The sequence below is a fragment of the Macaca nemestrina genome, chromosome 1 (assembly GCF_043159975.1).
Source record: "Macaca nemestrina isolate mMacNem1 chromosome 1, mMacNem.hap1, whole genome shotgun sequence".
Classification (NCBI taxonomy): domain Eukaryota; kingdom Metazoa; phylum Chordata; class Mammalia; order Primates; family Cercopithecidae; genus Macaca; species Macaca nemestrina.
In genome coordinates this window covers 139757811-139781657 of record NC_092125.1, presented here as the reverse complement: position 1 = coordinate 139781657, position 23847 = coordinate 139757811, and the positions used below count along the sequence as shown (strand labels likewise).

At 35.8% G+C, this 23847-nt stretch overlaps 1 protein-coding gene across 8 annotated transcripts in view; it reads left to right on the top strand.

Annotated features, from left to right (window-relative positions):
- The window catches only part of LOC105485406 (formin binding protein 1 like), a 123949-nt gene that overhangs the window by 63368 nt on the left and 36734 nt on the right, over positions 1-23847 (top strand). For 7 of the 8 annotated variants that reach the window (XR_011612221.1, XR_011612176.1, XM_071077388.1 and 4 more), the window contains exons 3-9: positions 9999-10052; positions 11265-11412; positions 12156-12218; positions 17514-17618; positions 18560-18688; positions 20754-20900; positions 22562-22765. Coding sequence is in view for 6 of the 8 variants with exons in the window: in XM_071077388.1 (XP_070933489.1) it covers positions 9999-10052; positions 11265-11412; positions 12156-12218; positions 17514-17618; positions 18560-18688; positions 20754-20900; positions 22562-22765 (850 nt within the window). In the remaining 2 variants the exon portion in view is untranslated. Of the gene's footprint in view, positions 1-9998; positions 10053-10809; positions 11014-11264; positions 11413-12155; positions 12219-17513; positions 17619-18559; positions 18689-20753; positions 20901-22561; positions 22766-23847 lie in introns of those variants that run through there. The other variant, XM_024793987.2, reaches the window with a different exon arrangement.

Sequence of the window (23847 nt, the reverse complement as noted above, 5' to 3'; positions counted from 1 at the left end):
TAAAATTTTTTTATTTAGTAAGACCATTTTTACTTCCTGCAGAAAGGGTACACTCGTGCCACGAGAGTACACCGAACAAAGAGACAGGGTCATTTATAACCTGACGCATCCACCCTACTGCTGTGTCCAGTTTCCATTAGCTGGAATGGGACCTCACCCTGATTGGTTAGCAACTTACAACTTTTTTTTAAAAAGAGGTAAAGGTAGAGGGGAACAAAGGAAGGAGGAAGTAACTTGTTTCCTGTTGAGAAAGGTAAAAACACTTTTAAATAAGGAAGAGGAACAGGCTATGACCTAATGCTTGCTTGGACCAGTCTGAGCATGCTAGGGCAAATATTTGGGCTAAATTGTGGGAGCTAAGAACATAAAGTACACTGATTTCCTTATTACAGCTAGCAGGTATTTAAGAATGTTAGCACATGTCTTTAAATAAATTTTCCTTCTAAGAGAAGTTACTATTTATTCCTAATTAGATGGGGAGGAAAGTCTTTGAAGAGGAACCTCTACTTTACTTTTTAAAAATGATTCTCCTGCCTCAGCCTCCGGAGTAGCTGACACTACAGGCACCTGCCACCACGCCTGGTTAATTTTTGTATTTTTAGTAGAGATGGGGTTTCACCATATTGACCAGGCTGGTCTCGAACTCCTGACCTTGTGATCCACCTACCTTGGCCTCCCAAAGTGCTGGGATTACAGGCATGAGCCGCTGTGCCTGGCCCCGCTTCATTCTTTTGCAATGGATGCCTTTTATGTTTAAGTTATAAGAGAGAAGATTCTTGGCTGAAAGTGATGGAAACTCCAGCTTGAGCTAATTTAAGTATAATGAGAAATTTATTTACAATATAAATTTATTGATTTATTGATTTTAATTTTTTATTGAGTTCAAGAAGTGAAATAGTCATACTGCTAGAAGGCTTGGTCTACAGCTAGGTCACAGTAAAAAATAAAGACAGTATCTGAAACACAGCCAAAGCCCTTTGTTGTTTCTTCTTCTTCCTCTTCCTCTTCCTCCTCTTCCCCCTCCCCTTCCTCCCCTCCCCTCCCCCTTCCCTCCCCCTCCTCCCCCTGCCTCTCCCCCTCCGTGTCCTCTGGGGTTGGTGGCATTATTCTTTTAGCACAGACTGACTTTCTCCATGTGGCAGGAAATACAGTCACCAACAGTGCCAGTTTTATGTCTTAGAGATTCAGCTCCCATACTGGCCTCAAAGCTGTGTCAGGTCCAAAGTCTTAGAACTTTCAGAAAGGGATCTCGTTGGCCCAGCTATTTCATTTACTATCGTTGGGTCACTTAACTGAGCCCACAATTTGGGCCATATGTGTTAATCTGGCAGCTCTTAAGTAGGTTAAGAAAAGGGATACTAGTCAGTGAGTCTCAGATCTCTAATACTACCCTTTGCTGGAAGAAATGGTATGATTTATATTCCATTTTGTAAATAAATAGAATATTGATCACCTCTTAAACAGTAATTAGAACTCAGCCTCTCAAATGTTGAAAGTTTGAAAATGTATAGAGGTGATTCTCAGTCTTTTAAGATTTTTGAGATAGTTTACATTCTGGCACTTAGCAGCAAAATGTTTTAATAGAAGTGAATTAATGTTTTGAGAAAGTATTTGGAATATTTTGTAATTTTTACTGAAACTCAAAAGTAAATATAGACATGACAAAACTGGAATGGATAAAAAGATTAGAATCAACAACTTAAATACACATTTAAAAGGGTGATATATTTAATATCACAAATATAACTAATATGTATAGACTGCTATAATCTTTGGAGATGCCCACTAAATTTAGAAGCCTTCTCTGACAACTGAAGGAACAACACTGATTTCTTTTGTATCCAAAGTGCATGAAGCCAAAGTACATAGAAAAACATGGATCCACACGCACATTCACTGTCTCTCTCTCTCTCTCTCTCTGCTCCCTCTCTCCGTCCCTCCCTCCCCTTCCCCCCAAACAATGTACCAGCTTATCTGTGGAATCTATTATAATTTCTGTAATATGTACTGTGTGTATATAAAACTTTGTGTTTCAGTTAACTCCTGATTTATGACAACATACTAAAAACATGTCTCATACGTAAACTGCTATCAGTTTGGTGGAGAATTTGGATTTAGAAGAGGGGCGAACAGAAAAAGAGCCTAGGGGAAGTAACGTTAAGGGCAGATTTCTTAAACTAGATGAATTGTCTGAAATATTTTTAGTTTAGGAATGACCTGAATACTTTGCACTTACATATTAAAATTTATTTGAGCTAATAAGCATATTGTGTTAAAACTGCAAAGCAGGGATTTGCGGGACTTACTGAACCATTCATCCCTTTGTATGACTTTTTGTTGACTTTAGACTGTTTTTTCAGAAGGCCCAAATGAGATCAGCTGCTTCGGAAGAATACATTCTTATTGTATATTTTTATTATTAGTTTTATTTATTTATTTATGAGACGGAGTTTCGCTCTTTCTCCCAGGCTGGAGTGAAGTGGCACGATCTTGGCTCACTGCAACCTCCGCTGCCCAGGTTCAAGCAATTCTCCTGCCTCAGCCTCCCTAGTAGCTGGGATTATAGGTGTGCACCACCACATGTGGCTAATTTTTGTATTTTTAGTAGAGATGGAGTTTTGCCATGTTGGCCCGGCTGGTATTGAACTCCTGACCTCAGGTGAGCCACCATGCCTGGCCTAGTTTTATTTTATGAAAGCATTATATGATCATTATAACATTTAAATTCAAGTCCCTTCCCAGTTCCTCTCCTGAGAAGTGAGTACTATTAATAATTTGGTGTGTTAGCTGGGGCAGTGGCTAACGCCCATAATCCCAGCACTTTGGGAGGTGGATCCAACATGGTGAAACCCCATCTCTACTAAAAATACAAAAAAATTAGCCAGGCGTGATGACATGTGTCTGTTGTCCGAGCTACCTGGCAGGCTGAGGTGGGAGGATTGCTTGACCCAGGAGGTGGAGGTTTTAGTGAGCCCAGATTGCACCACTGTACTCCAGCCTGGGTGACAGAGTGAGACCCTGTCTTATAATAATTTGGTGTGTCTTCTTTCAGAGCATATGTTTTCCTATAAATTTGGATTTGGTGACAAATGAGAAGAACGTCTTGGACAGTGCTGTAGTTTTTCAGGTTGCAGGGTTGACTTGAATGGAGTCTTTAGTGACCTGTGTATGGCATCTGAGGGCTCAGGATATTGGGGTTTGGGATGAGTCACCTATAGATGTGTGAGTTTTACATACAGGGATTCAAGATGAATTTATTTTTAAAATTGCTTAGGACTACCTTGCATGTTCAAAATACAGAGTTATTTTCTTCCTCTTCCCCTTACCTCTTGTGTTACATGTGCTCTTCCTCCCAGAAGCTAGAGTTCCAATTAGTGTTATTTATGTGATGTTTAAGCTATTAATGACTTCTGTGGTTGCCGTCGGTAGTACTCATAATTCTTTCAAGTATCAGAAGCCTAACTCAGATTGGTTTAAACAAAGAAAGGAATTTACTGGCTTGTTTGAGTGAAAAATTTAGGGATCCAGGCACTTAGAGAAGTGTTTTGGATCTTTCTTCTTGGCTTTGCTTTTCTCTGTGTTGGTTTAATTTCCCAGTAGGCTCTTTTCCCATGGCCTTAAGATTATGTCCTATCAGTTTAACAACTTCAGCAGAAAGAGAGCATGCCTTCCTAAGAATTACAACAGAAATTTTAGGATTGACTTTCATTGGCTTAGATTAATGGACCTGGATCAAATGAATACTCCCAGACCTTAATATGTGGTCACCACGACCACAGGTTCATAGGCATGACAGTGGAGGAGCTGTATTTTAGGATATGTTAGGCTATACTAGAATATTAAATTCCAAATCCCAGAGACTAAACTAACTAAACACTTACTTATTAACACTCTTAATCATGTGAAGTCTGTTACAAGTTCAGACAGCTCATGTGGTAACTCAAGGATCCATACTCTTTTCATCTTCATCCCATCATTCAACCTCCACGATTGCTTCAGCAGAGAATAAGGGAGCCCAGAGGGTTGTACACAAGCTCTAAATGCTTCAGCCTGTACTTACAGAGAGGTCATAGCCCAATGCAGAATTGACCACGTGGTTCTACCAAACTGTTAGGGAGTTGGGAAGTGTGTGAAATAACATGGCTTTTTGATGAGCAGAAATATGTCTCCACAAGCTGTTGCAGAAGAAGGGTAGTCATAGAGGTAGTTAAAATGTGTCCACTACATACTGGGACCCTAAACAATGTTTAAAATGTTGGTATATAAAAATGTAGTCAATCTTTGAAACTACTCACTCTATGAAATGCTTTTTGCTTAAATTTGACTTTTTTTTTTTTTTTTTTTTTTTGAGACAGAATCTGGCTCTGTCACCCAGGCTGGAGTGCAGTGGCGCGATCTCGGCTCACTGCAAGCTCCGCCTCCCGGGTTTACGCCATTCTCCTGCCTCAGCCTCCCGAGTAGCTGGGACTACAGGCGCCCGCCACCTCGCCCGGCTAGTTTTTTGTATTTTTTAGTAGAGACGGGGTTTCACCGTGTTAGCCAGGATGGTCTCGATCTCCTGACCTCGTGATCCGCCCGTCTCGGTCTCCCAAAGTGCTGGGATTACAGGCTTGAGCCACCGCGCCCGGCCAATTTGACTTATTTAATGCAGTTCATGAGTTTGTGCTTGCAAACCACTGAACTTAAAAGTAATTTCTAGAATACAACCCCATTTATAGGTTGGAGACTGTGCCTGTCATAACCACATTGTTAAATCACCTGGTAATTGCTAAATTCCGTGGATACTTTAGGTACCTGTTTTATTATCTTTGATGAGTTGACTGTTTCTTAGAACAACTTCTTCTTCTTCACCCTCTTCTTTCTCCTCCTCTTCTTTTCCTCTTCTTCTTCCTCTTTCTCTTTTTTTTTTTCTTTTGAGACAGAGCCTCACTCTGTCACCCAGGTTGGAGTGCAGTGGCACGATCTCAGCTCACTGCAACCTTCGCCTTCCAGATTCAAGCAATTCTCGTACCTCAACCTCCTGAGTAGCTGAGACTACAGGAGTGAGCCACCATGCCTGGCTAATTTTTTTTATTTTTGGTAGACACAGGTTTTCAGCATGTTGGTCAGGCTAGTGTCAAACTCCTGACCTCAAATGATCTGTCTGCCTTGGCCTCCCAAAGTGTCTTGTCTTCTTTTTTTCTTTTTTTTAAGGAACAGGGTCTCACTCTCTTTCCCAGGCTGGAGTGCAGTGGCAATGATCATAGCTCATTGCATCCTCGAACTCCTGGCCCCAAGGGATCCTCCCAGTTTGGCCTCACAAAGCACTGAGATTGCAGGCGTGAGACACCTCACCTGGCGTGTCTGAGAACGTCTTTAAAAAAGAAATCCCTTCTTTTCAATGACAGACTCTTGGGTTTTCTGTTACCCATACGTCTACCCAACTTGGTTGTCTCAGCTTTGTTGTTGTAATGCAAAAGCAGCCATAGACAATACAAGCATGAATTAGTGTAGTGCATTCCAATAAAATTTTGTTTTAAAAATAGGTGGTAGGACATAGTTTGTTTACCTCGAATCTTCCTAGCTGTTCGTCCTTATTGTTCTTCTGAAGCAGCTCTTCTTCCTTCCCTGTTAAATTTGTGTTCATAGATGGTCTCTAGCTACCTTTCATTTCATACTTCTTCAGTAGCCTCATTCGCATTCATTATTTTAACCATCTCAGGTGTTGGCATCAGGTTTGAGGCAGGTTTTGGCTTTGTCACTTACTGGCTATTTGACTGTGGGCAAGTCACTTAATATGTCTGAGTCCTGTAAAGTCAGGCTAATAATATCTGCTTGCAGTTGTAAGCATTAAGATTATATATAAAGAGTTTAGCATTAAGATTGGCAAATAATACATGGACGACAAATGGTAACTCCTTGTTGTTTCTGTTATTGTCTTTACACGTTTACCCTCATATCTGCATGATGATCCCAGCAGTTTCTTTAGAGTTCTAGTTTTTACTATATATCTCTACTAGGCATTTTTATTTAACTCTTCTATAGTGTCAGTTAAGAAGCTTTCAGCTTCACGTAATAGAGTCATTTTATGTAACAAATTTGGAAGTGGCATTCTAGAGCTCAGCAATGATGTCAGGGCATTATCGTACGTCTCTTGGTCTTTCCCCTCATGGTTTCAAGATATTGCAGTAGCGTCCAGCAGTCTGTCCTCCCACATCTGTATACAAAACAATTTTATAAAGTAGTCACAAGACAGGGCTTCTCTTTGTGTATTTTTTCCTTTTTATTATAAAAATTATTGTTTTTAAAAAGTTAATTAGGAAATAGAATCTGTAGGGATTGAACGTGTTAAGGTGGGAGAAAGTGTAGGATGATTGTCAAATTTTTGGCTTAAATGTCTAGATTCTAGATGGTTGGTAGTGCCACTAATGTAAGAAAAGAGGTATGTAAAAGAAGATTAAGAAGCAGATAAATTTCATTTTAGACTTGTTGAATAGAGGTACCTGTGGCAGATGGACTGCCTATGCAACTGCCACTCCTTCTCCTATAGAAGCTTTACTGAGGTACAATTCATATGCTGTAAGATTCACTTGCTAAAAGCATACACTTGAATGGTTTTTTAGTGTATTTACAGAGTTTTGCAACCATAACCACGATTGAATTTTAGAATATTTTCATCATCCCCAAAAGAAAACCCTGTACCCGTTAGCAGTCATTTCCTTCTCCTCCATGTACTAGCAACCATTATCTATTTTCTGTCTCTGAATTTGCCTATTCTAGTGAATTATTCTGTTCATCATGTTTTCCCCTTCTTCCTTTTTGAGTTCTTTTGTAGAAAGGACTGTAGGTCATGCCCAATTACTAGTTTGCTAACTGTGACTCGTCCCTTTCTTTCTGTCAGTCTAGTATCTGAAGTAATTAATTTATAGCAGATAGTAGCTTTGCTGATATTTGGGTGAATTAGTAAATTAACTCATTCACAACAGTGAGTTTTGATAGTGTTTGGGTAACCAGGATTAATAACCACTGGTCAAGAGTATTTATTCAGAGTTCCTTCATATGACTTTAGAAGGGTCTCTGCTTCGTTCCCCACTTACTTTTCAACCTTAACTATTTGTAATTCTCTAGCTCATATTTGATGTTCCAGCAACATTGAACCCACTTACAGTTCTTAAATGCTCTGTTTTCCCCCACTTCTTTGTCTTTGCTCATTAGATCTTCACTAATGAGCAGAATCCTCCCCCCAGGGGTTTCCAGTTGCCCAATTCCTGTTTATCTCTTTAGGCTCAGTCAGCAAATCAGAAATTTTAGCTTTCTACCCCTGGGGAACCCTCTTTACAGAGCCCTCTATTCTTCTTACCATATTATGTTATATAAGAGTGTCCATATATTTGATTTCTCTAGACCAGAGATCTCTGAACTTTTTATTGCTCACCTGTAAAAAATGTTTGAGCATATGACTGCACAGGTTGTAAATTATGTACATGTATTAATGTAGTGACATGTTAAATATCTGCAAAGCTTTGAAGGCCAAGAAGGATGACTCACACCTGTAATCCCAGTACTTTGGGAGGCCAAGGCAGGTGGATCACTTGAGGCCAGGAGTTCGAGACCAGCTTGGGTAATGTAGTGAAACCCTGTATCTTTAAAAAGTATATATAGATATTATTAGTCAGGCATGATGGTGTGTGCCTGTAGTCCCAGCTACTTGGTAGGTTGAGGCAGGAGGATCACTTAAGCCCAGGAGTTTGAGGCTACAGTGAGCTATGGTTGCACCCTAGAGTGGTTGAAGTGCTAATGCTTTCATGTTGTCTCTAACTTTACAATCAGTGACAACTATGGGTTTCTTGGTGGTAGGAACTCAATACATGTTGATCTGAACTCTTTTCTTAGTGTCTTGCCTGTTCTTTATCCACCCCTCTCTGGGTGTTAGGTCTTCCTTTTCTTCGTATATCTTTATCATAGCACTTACCATGCTCTATATTACAATTATTGGTGTATACTTGTCTCCTTTCAATAGAGTATAAGTCTCTTGCTCATGGGTCCTCTTTTATTTATGATGCTCCTAGTAGTTTGCATGGTGCTTACCACATAATAGACAATTTGTAGAATGAATAAATTGATTCAAGTGGAAGTAATTGATACTAATCTGAGAATAATTAAGACAGTGATTCTTTTATAGTATTGAAAGATAGTAGGGCCCCTTACTTTAAAACTGCTTATAGTTTAAAGCAGTGCATCTCAAATTGTTTGTGATGATGGACCAGTTTCTTTTAATTTCCAATCCATTGTGTACTTTTGTAAAATACAGTAAAATATTATATAAATTTTTGTATTGTAAATTTTATATTATAAATATATAGATTTTTGTATTGTATTTTGTATTGTAATATACAGTAAAATACAATAAAAATTAAATACTAGAAACGTGACATAAAAGAGACATACAGAATATAGGCCCTAATTTTTAATTATTAGATTCAAAAGAAATACAGTTAATCCCAACTTCTGTACTTATCTCATTGTAGATTGTTACCAAAGAGTCTATGGACCCTTGCTGGACCCAGGTTGACCATACTTTGAGACTCAGGGTATAAAGCACTTTATATCATTTAATTCTCCTGACTGTATGGAGTAGGTACTGTTTGTACCATTTATAGGAAATGAGGGGACAGAGAAGTTAGGCACATTGTCCAAGGTCACACAGGTACTACATAAAACAGCCAGGATTCAGGTTGGGCTGGTGGCTCATCCCAGCACTTTGCGAGGCTGAGGCAGGTGGATCACCTGAGGTCAGGAGTCGAGACCAGCCTGGCCAACATGGTGAAACCCTGTCTCTACTAAAAATAAAAAAATCAGCCAGGTGTGGTGGCATGCACCTATAATCCCAGCTATTCAGGAGGCTAAGGCTGGAGAATCGCCTGAACCCAGGAGGCGGAGGTTGCGGTGAGCTGAGATTGCACCACTGCACTTCAGCCTGGGTAACACAGTGAGACTCCATCTCGATAAACAAACAAACAAACAAACCAGGATTCAAACAAAGGTAGTCAGTCCAATCTGGCTCCAAAGTCCATATGCTAGTCTCTTTCTGATTTTGAAAGGATGAAATAAGGTAGCATTCTACTGTAAGAATGTTAAGAACAGACATGGATGAAGGCAAAAATAGTTACAAGTCAGAATGTAATTCATTTGCCTAGAAAAGAGAAGGGTAAGGAGTTACATCATGATTTTCATATAAAAGTAGAGTTATGGAGATGGTGACTAATTGTTGTTTTATCCTTTGAGTCAGCATCTGATTACATTTTACCTTAGTTAGTATTAAGCCCCCAGTTTGTGAAACAAAAGAAGTGATGATACTTCTTTGAAATGTTTCTTTTTGCCCTGACTCAGTTTCACATACTGAGTGTAATTGTTCCTCAGGGGGATTGGTTCCCAGACCCATGAGTACCAAAATCCAAAGATGCTCAGTCCCTTGTATAAAACGGCGTAACATTTGCCTATAACCTACCCACATTCTCCTCATACTTTAAATCATCTCTAGATTACTTAGACTGCCTAATACAGTGTAAATGCTATGTAAATATTTGTTAGGCTCTATTGGTTTTTAAATTTGTATTACTTTTTATAGCTGTATTGTTATTTACTTATTTGAATATTTTTGACCCATGGTTGAATCTGTGGTTGTGGAACCCTGGAATACAGAGGGCCAACTGTACTTTGTTTCTTCTATTCTTCCTCTTAACTCTTTTCTTATTTGATAGTAACATCAACCAAATTGTTGTGATTACATTCATATGAAAATATAGAAATAACCTTTCTTTCTCCAGATATCAGTATTTTAAGAACAAAATGTAAGTAATGATTACATATTATGATGTTAATGGAGTAGAGACCATATTGCTGTCTTAATTGTTTTATATCATAAAATTCATGATTGAATGAAATTGAAAACTTAGACTATTTCAATTGTAACAACAGTTGAAATTTTTAATACATTTTAAAAAATCTTCTTCCTATAGAAATCTGGTTAAGAAGTACTGCCCCAAACGTTCATCCAAAGATGAAGAGCCACGGTAAATTACATACCTGTTCATTAATGCATATTAAAAAATTTAAAAATACTTATATTTTTATTATTTAGTAAGATAAATATATTCTTAGCTTTTTATAAAGATTTTATAAAGTTTAATTTAAAAATTAATGTTTATGAAAGAGAGAACTACTGTTAATGTTTTATGAGGATAAATACTGCGGTGGGCTTGATCAATGGTTTTCTAGAATAGTCAAATACAGATTTTCAATTAAAATGTAGACTAGGACTCCACTTGAATGATTTAGTCTGCAGAAGAAAAGAATATTTTCCACACTTTGTTACATAGTTGTTGGCTTCTTGATTCTTGCTTTTACTTTTATAGGTAGTAAAACAATTTGACTAATTGGTATACAGGGATGTTGGAAAGCACTGAGAGTTTTTGCGTTAGAAATAAATAAAAAGGTTAGAAATCACTTATGAGTTTTTTGGTGGTCTTAAAGAGGAATATGTGGATGATTGGTTAGATGCAGAAACAAGAAGAGACTAGACTTACGAACAAACAACTCTGTATATAATTGTCAGTTGTTAGGATTCTCAGGTTTAGTGTTAATGGAGTCCTATCTGAGCTGTTAATCTTCAGCTGTAAGAGAGTGTTCCGCAGTATGTTCAAAGTAGATATATACATTAATACAGTGATTCTCTTTGTTTCTCTTCTTCCCTCACACACGTTTTTACCCTTATTTTTGACCCCTCTATCCCCTTTGGTGTCAATATAATGGCACTTCACTTCCATTCAGGATATGGGCAGGCATACAGGCAGCTGTGTCCAGAGCTGATAGCAAAATTGTTCTGTAGATCAGCCATCGAGATGCATTTGGCAAGCACATCATCTCTGCAACAGGTTCAGCTGCCAAGCCTAGGAATCCAACCAAGTTCATTCCCAAGCTCAGGCCAGTCAGTTGGCAACTTAAGAGATTCCAGTATGCCAAAAGAGCCTGCAGGTAGTATTCTTATTATTTTTTGACCCCCAATATCCCTTTACTAATAAATGAAAGACTACTTGAAGATATACAGACGTGTGCAACTTGAGCGTAATGCAGGATTTTTTCCATATGAAGTTAATTTAGAACTAGTAGCTGAGATTTAGGTTGAATATGCTAAAATTTGTGAAATGTTAGATTCAGTCCATACCTCACGAACATTTGTAATGAAAATAAAATTAAGTCTCACCATTTTGAAATGTTTTTGCCAGGTTTACCTCGTGTGTAGCCTTTTTTAATATCCTTAATGAGTTAAATGACTATGCAGGACAGCGAGAAGTTGTAGCAGAAGAAATGGCGCACAGAGTATATGGTGAATTAATGAGATATGCTCATGATCTGAAAACTGAAAGAAAAATGGTAATTCTTACAATTTTCATCCAATTGCAGTAGTATATGAAATAGTTGCACAGAAATACTTTTTTTTAAAAATGTGTGTTCAGCATAAACTGGTTTTCTATTTCACTACATTTCTTCTAGCTAAAAATTATCACAAAATACTCTTGCTAATTTATGATTCTTTTGGATTTAAGTTTGGCAAACTACAGCCTATGGGCCAAACCCAACCTAGTGCTTGGTTTTGTTTGCTAGTTGCCATAGGCTAAGAATGATTTTTATATTTTTAGATGGTTGAAAAAAGAATAATATTTCATGACATTGACAATTATATGAAATTTTAGTGTCCATACATAACATTTTATTGGAACAGACCCACATTCATTGACTTTTATATTGCCTGTGGCTGCTTTTGCATTACATTAGCAGAGTTGAGTGTCACAGAGACAGTGTAGCTTTAAAAGCCTACAGTATTTATCTGACCTTTTATAAAAAATGTTTGTCATCCACAATTCAAGACAATCATTATTTTTCTGAAAATTGTGCTTGTTTTCAAGGTTATATTTAAAGTATTAAGACAATATCCTATAAAATGCATTTTTAGGAAGTTTTGCTTTCTTCCTAAGTCTTGATAAAGTTATAATTAGTACCTTAAAAAAAAATGAAGTGAAAAGCCTTTTGGGGACTTTAGACTTTAGTCTTTAAATGTAATTATTTTTATTTGTTTTGTTTTATTTTGTTTTTTTGGCCATGGTTATAATCTTCAGCATCTGCAAGAAGGACGAAAAGCTCAACAATATCTTGACATGTGCTGGAAACAGATGGATAATGTGAGTTATGATGTTTTCATGGTTAACATAAAATCTTGTAGACTAGATTAGCCTTAAATTCTTTTATGCTTCATATCTATTTGACTTTAATGTTTCTCAGTGTATTATTAATAATTTGACATTGGTATTATTGCATAATAGTCAATATAGTGTAAATAGAGGATGTGAGATCATTTTGTCATTTTTCTTGACCTTTATAACTCTATACTTAAGAACTCTATAATCTTCAATCATTGTGAACATTTAAGGAGATTTCTTTCTTTCTTTTTTTTTTTTACTTTAAAGTAGTTACTATAAAGTATTAATAGAGGATAGAAGTAAGAGGGCAAGGGTGATACGTCTTAGAAGACCATATGACTGAGGACTGAGAATAATCAAGGTTCTTTTTCTACCTTTAACTTAGCACTTGATTTCTCTTGACTTCATTTTTTAGCATGTGAAAAATGAAGAGAGTGAACGAGATAATATGAAATGTTTCTTCCAGTTCAGTCATTGTATAATTTTATAAATGCTCCTGATATTGGCCTGCTAATAGAGACCATCCCAATGTAGGAAATAAAGTACTTTGTAGGGCAAAATTATAAAGGCATAATAATTATTTACTTAAAAATTTCCCTAAGGCACTTCCTCATGTAGTTTTTCTTAAATGCTCTAGTACATGAATAATTTGAAAAACAAGAAGTTCACATGGAACACTGCAGTTGCCTTTACATAAAATGCTCTGTAATCTGTGTCATGGGATTAGAGTTAAAAAAAAAAAAGCTCTATTAAATGATATTCTGTAGTATAAGATATTCTTTCTGAACCTTCAAGTTATTGAACAGTTTACTCTTTACTAGCATGTTTCTCTGGTTGGCACTGCGTATTCCTTGAAAATTATGCCGAAGAGAGTTTTTCCATGTTAATCAGTTTAGCCTGTGCTTGTTAGAAAAAGTAGTTTGAGATTAAAAATCTCATGCATATACTTCCATTGCTTTCAGCCTGTTTTCTTTCCCTTTTAAAAATGCATATTCAAAACTTTGATTACATTTCTACTATGTAACTATCATTGATGTAATATTCTAATCACCAGTGCTGATCGAGAGTTCTTAGGTATATTAATAATCTGTTTTCATTTTCATTTCGATTTTCTAATTGGTTTCAGCAAGACTTTACAAAGTATTTATGTTGACTAAGTTTTAAATTGCCTTTACTATCATCCTTAGTATCTACCACCTAATGAGTGTGTGTGTGTTTTCATTTGCACAAAATAACATACTCCTACATTCATGAGTCATTGGTTCCTTTAAAAATTGGTGTTGGCACAGATTATTCTTAATAGGTGCCAACTTGCCTTTAGAACAATTGACAGTTGTTAAGCGAAAGTTTTAGAGGTCGTAAGAAAGAAGCATCAAAAATGTAGGAGAGATTTCTTTAAGGCATTAACAACACTATAAAAAAAGGTGAGTTCAGCTCTACTTGTGTTTATTAAAAAGTATCCTTGACATGTACTCTGGAGGTACAAAAGTAAGTATGACATGGTTCTTGTTTTTGTAGCACCTGCAGTCTAGTGAGGCAAACTAACCAATATAATTTCTGTTTAATATGTAGAAACAAATGTAGGATCATATTTCCTAGTTCCATGTCTTCCTGTTTAGTCAAGAAAATGAAACTGTAGAATTCCTAACACATTTGAAATAATTGTGAGGCAATGTAAAGAACTGGTGGACAGGTTGAATTAGTGACAGAGTATTAAAAATTGAGGAAAAAAATTAAAAGACAGTTATTAACCTTGGGATAAATAAAGTAGGCAGTACTGGCATTTAAGGTCAGGACAGAAGAGCCTGTAAAGGAGGTCTTAAAGGAATGGTCAGAGATTAAGAAGACAGAAGCATCAGAGATGCCAGGTCCATCAGTTAGGAGGCTCCAAGTAACAGAGCATGCAATTTTATAAGAGCACAGCTCAGAAATGGAGCAGTTCCATAGTTAGTCAGTAGCCCAAGGATGTCACCAGGCTCCATCTCCTTTTCATCTGTCTATGTTGCCATCTTGACCAGGTGCTGTCTTCCTCAGCCATGTCTCCTTAAGGTCAAAAGTAGGCTTAAACAGCTAAACACCATATCCTCATTCAGTTTCATCCAGAGGTGGGAAATCACTTCCAACTATCCCTTTTTATCAGGGAAGGAAAACTTTCCCAGAAAGTCCCCAGCAAATTTCCTCTGGGTGCCTTTGACAGAATTAGATTACTTACCTCTGCCCTGGCTGTGGGGAGTCTAGGACAGCAAGTATTAACTGTTTTCTGCCTCTGTATTGGAGGGCAGGCTCTGCTAAGCAAGAGTAGGGGAGTAGAAGTGGCTGTTCTTTATCTGCAACACCAAGGATGAAGGGAAAAAAAATCTTTTCTGGAGTATATTTCTATATCGTGTAACGTTATATTATCTTTCAGGGAAGGAACATTTTTAATATTATTGTACTACTAGTTCTTTTGCTTTTGCAAGGAATTATTAGGTATGTGTTTTTCCACAAATAAGATACCAAATATAAAAATACTTTTGTACATAAGTAGCCTCAGTTTGCACCAAAATTAGTAGCCTGTAGTTGCTTGATTGGAAAATACTGTTCTGAACTCAGTTTCAGAGAATGAAATGTGGTAACTTAATTTTCATAGCAAAGTGACTTTATGTATGAGTATTTGTATATTTCAGGGGCTTCGAGTAAATTACAAGTATCTCATTTGGTGTCTTATACTAATCAAAATACCTGTATAGAATAAAGCCTACATTTAAATAAATTTGTAAAAAATTCTGGAGCGCATTTATTTGATGTAAGTTATAGGCCTATCTGGTTATAACTATATTACAAACTGAACTAAGAAATCTTTTGACTACAAATGGCTCCATATAATAGCTATTGTATTTTAAAATTGTATTTTAAACTCTTAGTTACTTGAAAGAAAGGGAAATTGCTAGCTACTAGGGAACCATGGGTAAACAAATCCAGAGCAATAAGTGTCTGAGCTGATACAGTGACATTTGGAAAAATGGGGACAGGGTGTTTGAGGTATAATGGTTTCCTGGACCTGGTACTTGCTAAGGGCTTGGATTTCGAGGTTATAACTCGTTTGATAAAGGAGGTTAGATAAATACAAAATATTGAGATCCCCTGCTTGCTTCTTCTGAGGAATTCTCAGAGCACAGGTTGCAAGGTATGAATTTTCCAGGCAAGAAATTGGAAGTCTTTCAGGGTAATCTAATCAGTTAGGGAGAAAACGTTTATAAAAATTGATGCCAGATTTTTCCAAGGAAACAAACTACCTGGCCATGTCACCCTGGAGGAAAATATCATGATCCATAAAGCCCCATCTGTGGAGCTTTCAACAGCTTTTTAAATAAGAGCAGATATCCAAGGATCCCCGGATATTTAAAGAAGACATCTAATGTGCACATCAGAGACCAGAACTAATATGCAGGAAAGAAGTCAATGTGACTGTGAAAGGAAATGAAAATTAAAATGCAAAAACAAACAAGGAAAAGACCTGCAGCTGTTAGCTAATATTCTCAAAGGGAATAGAGAAAATTTTACATCCATGAAATAAGAATAAGGTATTATTTTAAAAGAAACATATAAAGAACAAAAAATAACTTTATGATAGTAGGAAAAAAAAGCCCACTAGAAAAAAATGAAAGATAAAGTTCAATAAATACCCCAGTAGAGCAAAATGACAGACATTGAAAATATGGAAAATTAGAAGACTCATCCAGTAGGTTCATTTCCAAAATAATAAACATACTAGAAAAGAGAAAACATAGAAGAGGACAAAAATAACTCAAGAAAGTTTTCCCAGAACTGAAAGACATGAATTTCCAGATGGAAAGGATAGTCCAGGTGCTTGGCACAGTGGGTCCACATCTCTTGAAATTTCAGAACACTTTGGAGAGAGAGAAGATTCTACCACCCTCTAGGGAGAAAAAACCCCAAACAAATAAACATGGTTTATACAATGGATCAGGAATCAGAATGGAATAGACAGGATAGTCACACAGGAAGCCAGAAGAATAGTGGAGCAATACTTCTTAAGTTTTTTAAGGAAAATGATTTCCAACTTAGAGTTCTAAATCCAGCCAAATTTTGTTGATTAAAAATGATGGTAAAGGCATTTTTAGCCATGGAGATTCAGTTATCTCCTGCAGACCTTTTAGGAGGCTGCTACTGAATGTGTTATAGCAAAATGAGAAAGTGAATCAAGAAAGGAAAAAGCATAAAACTAGGAAATAGGAGATCCAAACAAAGATAGAGGTGAAATGAATCCACAGGTTGATGGGGGAGGGAAATGCTAAGGTAACAAGTATGCATTAGGCCTAGTTAATGAGTTCAAATTTCAGCAAGTTTAGAAGCCTTTGGGAGAGATTTATCAAGAAAATAAAATCAATAGAATTCCTAATGTGTTAGAATTAACTGCGGACAGATTTAAAGAACTGGAAAAAACCGGTGTTGAATTAGAGATAAGTGCATTGGAAACTAAGCAAATTGAAAAAATGAAGACATGTATTAACTCCAGAATTCCAAAGAATTATGTAGGAAAGGAAATATAATATGACATACATTTTATATGGCTCAGTTGTGAATAGCTTTTACAAAGTCATAATAATTTGAATGAAATAAAATTTAAAAAGATTTGGGGTCTGGGCTGATGGTCTTCGTGAGACACCTGGAAAAAAACAATATAAAACCACTTTTGGGAGGGACACTCCATATCCCAAGCTACATTGGGTCTCACCAAAAAAATATAAAAACAAATGCCAAAACAAACCAACTGAACCAAAAACACCAAACCAAAAAAGTCCTCCTGCAGATGAGGACTTATATTTTTTATCATAAAAAGTATAAAACACACATTTTTTGAATGAGATGCATAGTAAATATTAACTCAGTCATGCCTATGTTTTTTTTCTTCATAGTCTGTAATGTCTGATATTTAAGGAAAGTGGATTGGTTGTAATAGTGAAAGTTATTTTCTAATTTAGAAAGGACAAATTTTACTTAGCGTGCAGTTCATTTCCACACAATACACATTGGCACATTTTAAAGTTATTTCTTTTTTCTCTCTTTTTAAAATTATTATACTTTAAGTTCTGGGATACATGTGCAGAACATGCAGGTTTGTTACATAGGTATACATGTTCCATGGTGGTTTGCTGCACCCATCAACCCATCCTCTGTGTTAGTTTTTTCTCCTAATGCTATCTAAAGTTATTTCTTAAATGAAGTTAGCCTAATTTTATTTTCTCAGTGTGATATTTTAATCTTTTTTAACAGAGTAAAAAGAAGTTTGAAAGAGAATGTAGAGAGGCAGAAAAGGCACAACAGAGTTATGAAAGATTGGATAATGATACTAATGCAACCAAGGCAGATGTTGAAAAGGTAAGAAATACTCCGACTTTAATGTCAAAATATTATTATTTGCGTAAGGAAAGTAGTCACGACATTTGCATCAGTACAGTATTAGAATTTACTCAAGAGATACACTGTATCTAAGTCTAAAATATACAAATATTTGCCAACTTTAAATTGTACGTATTGGTCTGAGAAAGCAATATGTGTTAGTTTATTACAATATCTTAGCTGCATTCAAATTTAGAGGAAAGATGTAGTTGCTACTGGAATTGAGTTTTTGTCCTATTCCAAGATAGGTTAGAAAGCTAAGATGTGTTGATGGGGTAATAACTAATTAGTTAGAGAGAATAACTGTTGTAATTTGACTTTGTGCAAGAGATCAAGAGGAACAGAACTATATTCCTTAAATAAACATTCCTTAAAGTATCTGTGGTTCTACACATAGGTGGAAACACTGTTGAATGTTGCATTATTCAAAAATCATATTATTTAGTTTCACTGTGATTTAAGTTCCATATTTTAGTTGGATATAGGTGGATCATAAAGAAATGTTTTACTGTTAACTTTTTTAACAATATGAAAATATTCCTAAAGCTACCTGTTTTTCTCTTCTGATTAAAAGCACACTGTTTCAAACTATGAGATTTTCATCTGTTTATTTTTTTATCTGGATTTGGTAAGGAGAGTCTATATTAGAGTGGCTTATTGCTATCAAAGAATACTATTGTAATGAGGGAGGGAAGAATATTGTAATAAGGAGACCTCTCTGACAATAAGATCTGCAAGTGTCTCCTTATATTTTAAATGGTATTAATAGTTCAAAAGAGTCATGCCACTTCATTATTCTTTTGATGTCAGGTGTTGGCTTCTCCATTGATAAAATCTAGTTTTAGTATAATTTTCAGAAAAGTGAATTGTTGTGATTTTGTTGTTGTTCTTGGTAATAATTTCGACCAATTTGCCCTTAGGCCAAACAGCAGTTGAATCTGCGCACACATATGGCTGATGAAAATAAAAATGAATATGCTGCACAATTACAAAACTTTAATGGAGAACAACACAAACATTTTTATGTAGTGATTCCTCAGATTTACAAGGTAAATCTTAGATATGAAGTTAATCTAGTTTTAGAGTTGGAAGAGCTGGTGTTTAAATATAAAACTTGTAAATCTTAGACATCAGAATCTTTCTGGATTCACTAGTCATCAAGGTTAGGGGTGAGAGATTCCTTTATGATTATAGATTTGAAAACAAGTTTTTTCTAACTTTTAAGTCACACATTTTCCTACATATCTACTATTAGTGTTATAAACAGTTTACTTAAACAATGACATTTGTAAGAAACATTTAAATACTGTATCATTAAGTGTTTTGACATGACAAAGAAGAATTAATTGCATTTGTGTATTGTAATCTGTTCACCTAGAATTGAGATGTAGCTTTTTTATACCAAACTAGAGTCATTGGCATCAGTCCAGATGGCAGAAATAAATCTTACAAAATGTATTTGCTAGCGTGGGTTTTGCCTGCTTGTCATGCTGACTCTGTTAGATGATAAATGTAATTCAGACTTTGAGCTTGCTTATAAATCCTGTCTGTCATCACTTGATGATAACAGTTGCAAAACAGCCTCAGGTAAAAAAGACCTCAGAATTTTCATGAGGATTAAATTATTTAATTGCCTTTTCTAGAAAGAAGAGAAATTACAGAAAAGGGATTTAGTAAAACAGTGTTGATGAGGTAATATCTCAAAAGAGCAGAGCTTACATGGGAAGAATGTCAGCCCAGGTATACTTTTTCCTCTTTATAAGGCGAGTTGGAAATACAAAGGAAGCACAGTGAGAGTTGGTGAACTGGAGTGGGAACCAGAATTCTGGTCACTGAATCCAGAGGACCAAGCCTGCCAGTCTTCACTGTGGTGCTTTTCTAGGCTTAATAGTTAAGTCTCCATATTCTGGGGAAACTATAACTCGGAGATAAACTACCTTTTGTGTTTTGGGCCTGATACTTACATTTGGACCTTTCTATGGAGCAATTCTTCTGTGAAAATACAGGTCTCAAAGTCCTAGGCTGTGAGAGTTTGGGGACACAAGCAGTGTAACTGCTTTCAACGAACAGAAAGGTCAGTGCTGGCAAATAGGATATGTAAAAAAAAAAAAGTCTTTAAGTTGTTGGACTTCATGTGTTCCAACATATTTCCTAGTGGCATGTGCCAGTGAATTTTCAGTTGTGAGGATTCTTTATGTGCCACTTTGAGCTTGTGACTTCCTGTTTTTCCTCATGTATTCCCAGCTCTGAGCCGTACACTGCAGTAGGTCTGGGTACCTGTTGATAAACAATGAGTATGGACTGTTGGTCCAGCCAGGTCTTACCGAAGTATCCTGAATAAACTTGAGGTTAGAAGTCTCAGACTTGGCCGGGGGGCAGTGGCTCACGCCTATAATCCCAGCGGGCGGATCACGAGGTCAAGAGATGGAGACCATCCTGGCCAACATGGTGAAACCCCGTCTCTACTAAAAAATACAAAAATTAGCTGGGCATGGTGGCACATGCCTATAGTCCCAGCTACTCGAGAGGCTGAGGCAGAATTGCTTGAACCCAGGAGGTGGAGGTTGCAGTGAGCCAAGATCACGCCACCGCACTCCATCCAGTCTGGTGACAGAGCAAGACTCTGCCTCAAAAAAAAAAAAAAAAAAAAAAGTCTCAGACTTGTATATGTTATGGGCCAATTGCCAAAAAAAAAATTAAAAAATAAAAAAGTTTTTTTAAAAAGCACCAGAATTTTGTCATCAAATGAAATGTTTCCTGGAAGCATAAACAAGAATACTCTAATTGAAGAGTAAAAGGTGGCAGTAGTATGGGGCAGGGAGCTGATAGCCAGTAAGGGATCCTTTTAGAAGGCTGGAATCCCAGTGTCATCTGGTTCTAGGAAAACAATATTAAGAGCCTTACTATTTTTTTTTTTTTAATTTATTTTGCTGTTTAGCACACCTCAGGTTTTAAGTATTATGAGTCAGTAACACTTGTTAAAAGGTATTAACAACAACAACGTAACTATGAGGGTAGAAATCTTTATTTTTTGGTGGGGGATCACTAATTGATCTCCTTTAGAATGATTGAAAAATTCAGTTTTCTCTTTTTTAAAAAATTCTTGATTATTAGCAACTACAAGAAATGGATGAACGAAGGACTATTAAACTCAGTGAGTGTTACAGAGGATTTGCTGACTCAGAACGCAAAGTTATTCCTATCATTTCAAAATGTTTGGAAGGAATGATTCTTGCAGCAAAATCTGTTGATGAAAGAAGAGTAAGTGCTACATAATTATCTTTGAATGCATCTGTTTGGTTTAGGTGTGCAGTTTAAGTTAGTGAAGTGAGTTGAGAAAGGGATAAAGTAATCTGATGTGTGATTCTAAATTATATTCTGTAGCATAATGTCTTGCAATAGATTCCTTTGAGTTCTAAGTTCATTCTAAATGCAAAAGTTCTAATTCTTTCTTTTAAAAAAAAAAAGATTTCTAACTCGCTTCTCCCACTAAGTTTTCAGTTCTTATCAAAGAGTCTAACCTAGGAACTGTGTGTTACAAATTGTGTTATACTATTTGTTTAGTGAAAATTTAGAGAAGGATGTGGTCAGAGTTGCCTTTAGCACTTGAGCTGGATCAAGAAACGTGGGTAGCATATGGAGTGATGACCCATGAGGAGGAGGAAGGAGGCATTATGTGCAGATGAAACAGCATAGGCCGCCTCCCCTTGGGGAAATATAGGTAATCACATTGTATCTTGATTAAGGACTAGTGATCTTTTATCTCAGTAAATGTTGATTGAGTGATCAAAAAGCATGGTTGGCAGAAACTGAGGAAAAGCAGTGACAAGAGAAGAGAACTGGTGTTTGGAGGGTATCAGATATGTGCCACATATTTTAGTCTTAATGAACCTATGAAGTAGATATTATATTAGTGAGGATCCTTTCTGTAACAGCTAATAGAATTCTTAAATTTAGAAAAGAGGGTTTTTGGCTTCTTTAACTGGAAATTCCAAAGTGCATATATTATTTGAGCATGGCTGGATACAGGTTTATACAATATCATTAGAGCCCTTTTCTCTCTAATTACCCTAAGCAAATGATTGCTGAGGGTAGCATTACTGACAAAAGTAAGCTATGACTTTTAAGGATGACTTTTGACTAAAGGGCAAAATGTACAGTTAACAGAAATAGGCAACAGAAGAGGAGAGGTTGTTGTTAGGGATGGGAAGGAGTTTGTAGAGATACTCTGAAAATAATGAGTTTAAGATGTCAGTAAAGCATTCAGGTAGAGGTATGTATATCTAAAAACAATACTTATGTGAGTTTAAAAATTTTAAGTACATGGTATTAGACTTTACTTTCAAGCGTTTTTTGTACTCAGTAGTGTTTATGAGATCTTTCCCGTGTTGCTCTGTTAACATTCCACAGTATGTATTTAATGTATTTGTCTTTTCCCATGTTGAATTAGTTAGAAAGCTTTTCCCACTCATCTTTTACTCTCTTTTACAGTTAGATGTTCTTTCCTCACTTCAAAGATTAGCTTCTTTGTTGGCATCTGTCTTTTAAAGCAAAAAGCCTTTTTGCTTTGAAACTTCTCAACATTTCTACTTGATAATAACCTCTTTCTGTATTCTTTTTGTCAGTTAGGTCTTTTTCAGCTAAGTAGTCTTCAGATGAATTTCAGGTCATTAAAGCTACCAAGTAAAAACATTTTATGAATATTATAAATTAATTAAGTGGTAATTTGCAAGTATATTGGGATTAAAATATTTTGGGTTTGTTACACATTCATGGGAATAAATTATTTACTTTAATGATTACTGTGGAATTATTTATTTAAACTTATATTTGTTGTTTTCTTCTACTGAATAAAGGTATGAAAGCTAACGTGGAATTATGAGCAAGTGAAACAGTTTTAAAACTTAGTTTCTTTTGTATAGGACTCTCAAATGGTGGTAGACTCCTTCAAATCTGGTTTTGAACCTCCAGGAGACTTTCCATTTGAAGATTACAGTCAACATATATATAGAACCATTTCTGATGGGACTATCAGTGCATCCAAACAGGAGAGTGGGAAGATGGATGCCAAAACCACAGTAGGAAAGGCCAAGGGCAAATTGTGGCTCTTTGGAAAGAAACCAAAGGTAAAAGTCATAAAATTCTTATATGCTAATCAGTTTAAGTGTACCAACTAAAACAGTGTGGGTATTGAATGGAAAATGATTTACCATTAATGGAGAATAAATATTTTCAATTTGAATGATTCAGTTAACCTTTCACTTATATTAGAAATACCTTAATAGTAACAGTTATTTATGGATTTAACATTTGATTACCACTTAATAATGGGTAAGAGTATTAACAAAGTTGTTAATATCTAGTTAAATTATATGCTTTTGAAGTTTCATTTGTATGTAGTTTCCATCCGAATTTTTAAGGAAACATGATCTAACTAAAATACCACTAAAATTGCAATTCTCAAATGGAATGAATGATTGACCACAGCCATAACACATGTCAAATTAGGTTTGACAGATCATACTACTAAAATTATTTTTATCATCCATATGAGTTTTTAATGGGAAGAGTTCAGTCTTCTTGGTTAATTGAAGTTTAAAACAATTTCTAGTTTGGTAAGAGAATCTCACTCTTGACTTCTTGTTAGAACCCGCCTTCTGATGTGCTCTTTATTTTAGATAGATCTAGGTCAGCATGTGAGCAAATGAAATAGATGGGTGCTTTGTCTTTCTTATCAATTAAATGGTTGTACTAGTGTCTTATTAGTGAGGAGAATAGAGAAATACTTTTAATCTGATGCACTATATTTATTAAAGTCTACTTGATTATTTTAATTCATTTTTTGATCATGGCATATGAGTGTAGATAAAATTAAAATTTAACTCATTATAATATATCTATATCTTTAAAAGCACAATTATAATTAACTCATGCTTTATTTATGCTTTTAATAATATTGTCCAGTCAAGAAGTTGAGAGGTAAAACCTGTTTTAGTCAGATCAAGGTAGCTAGAAGAGCTTAGATATAGAAGGAATACTGGAATTAAAAAGGTGAAATAAGGATGAAATAGAAACAGCCTGAGAGGAAAGCCATTAATGTAATGAAAAGTTGTTTGCCTATTTTTGATAATAATCAGTTATAGTTTTAATATTTTATGTGTGACATTATCTGTTTAGATAACTTTAGGTGTAGCTGCCAGCTTTATTT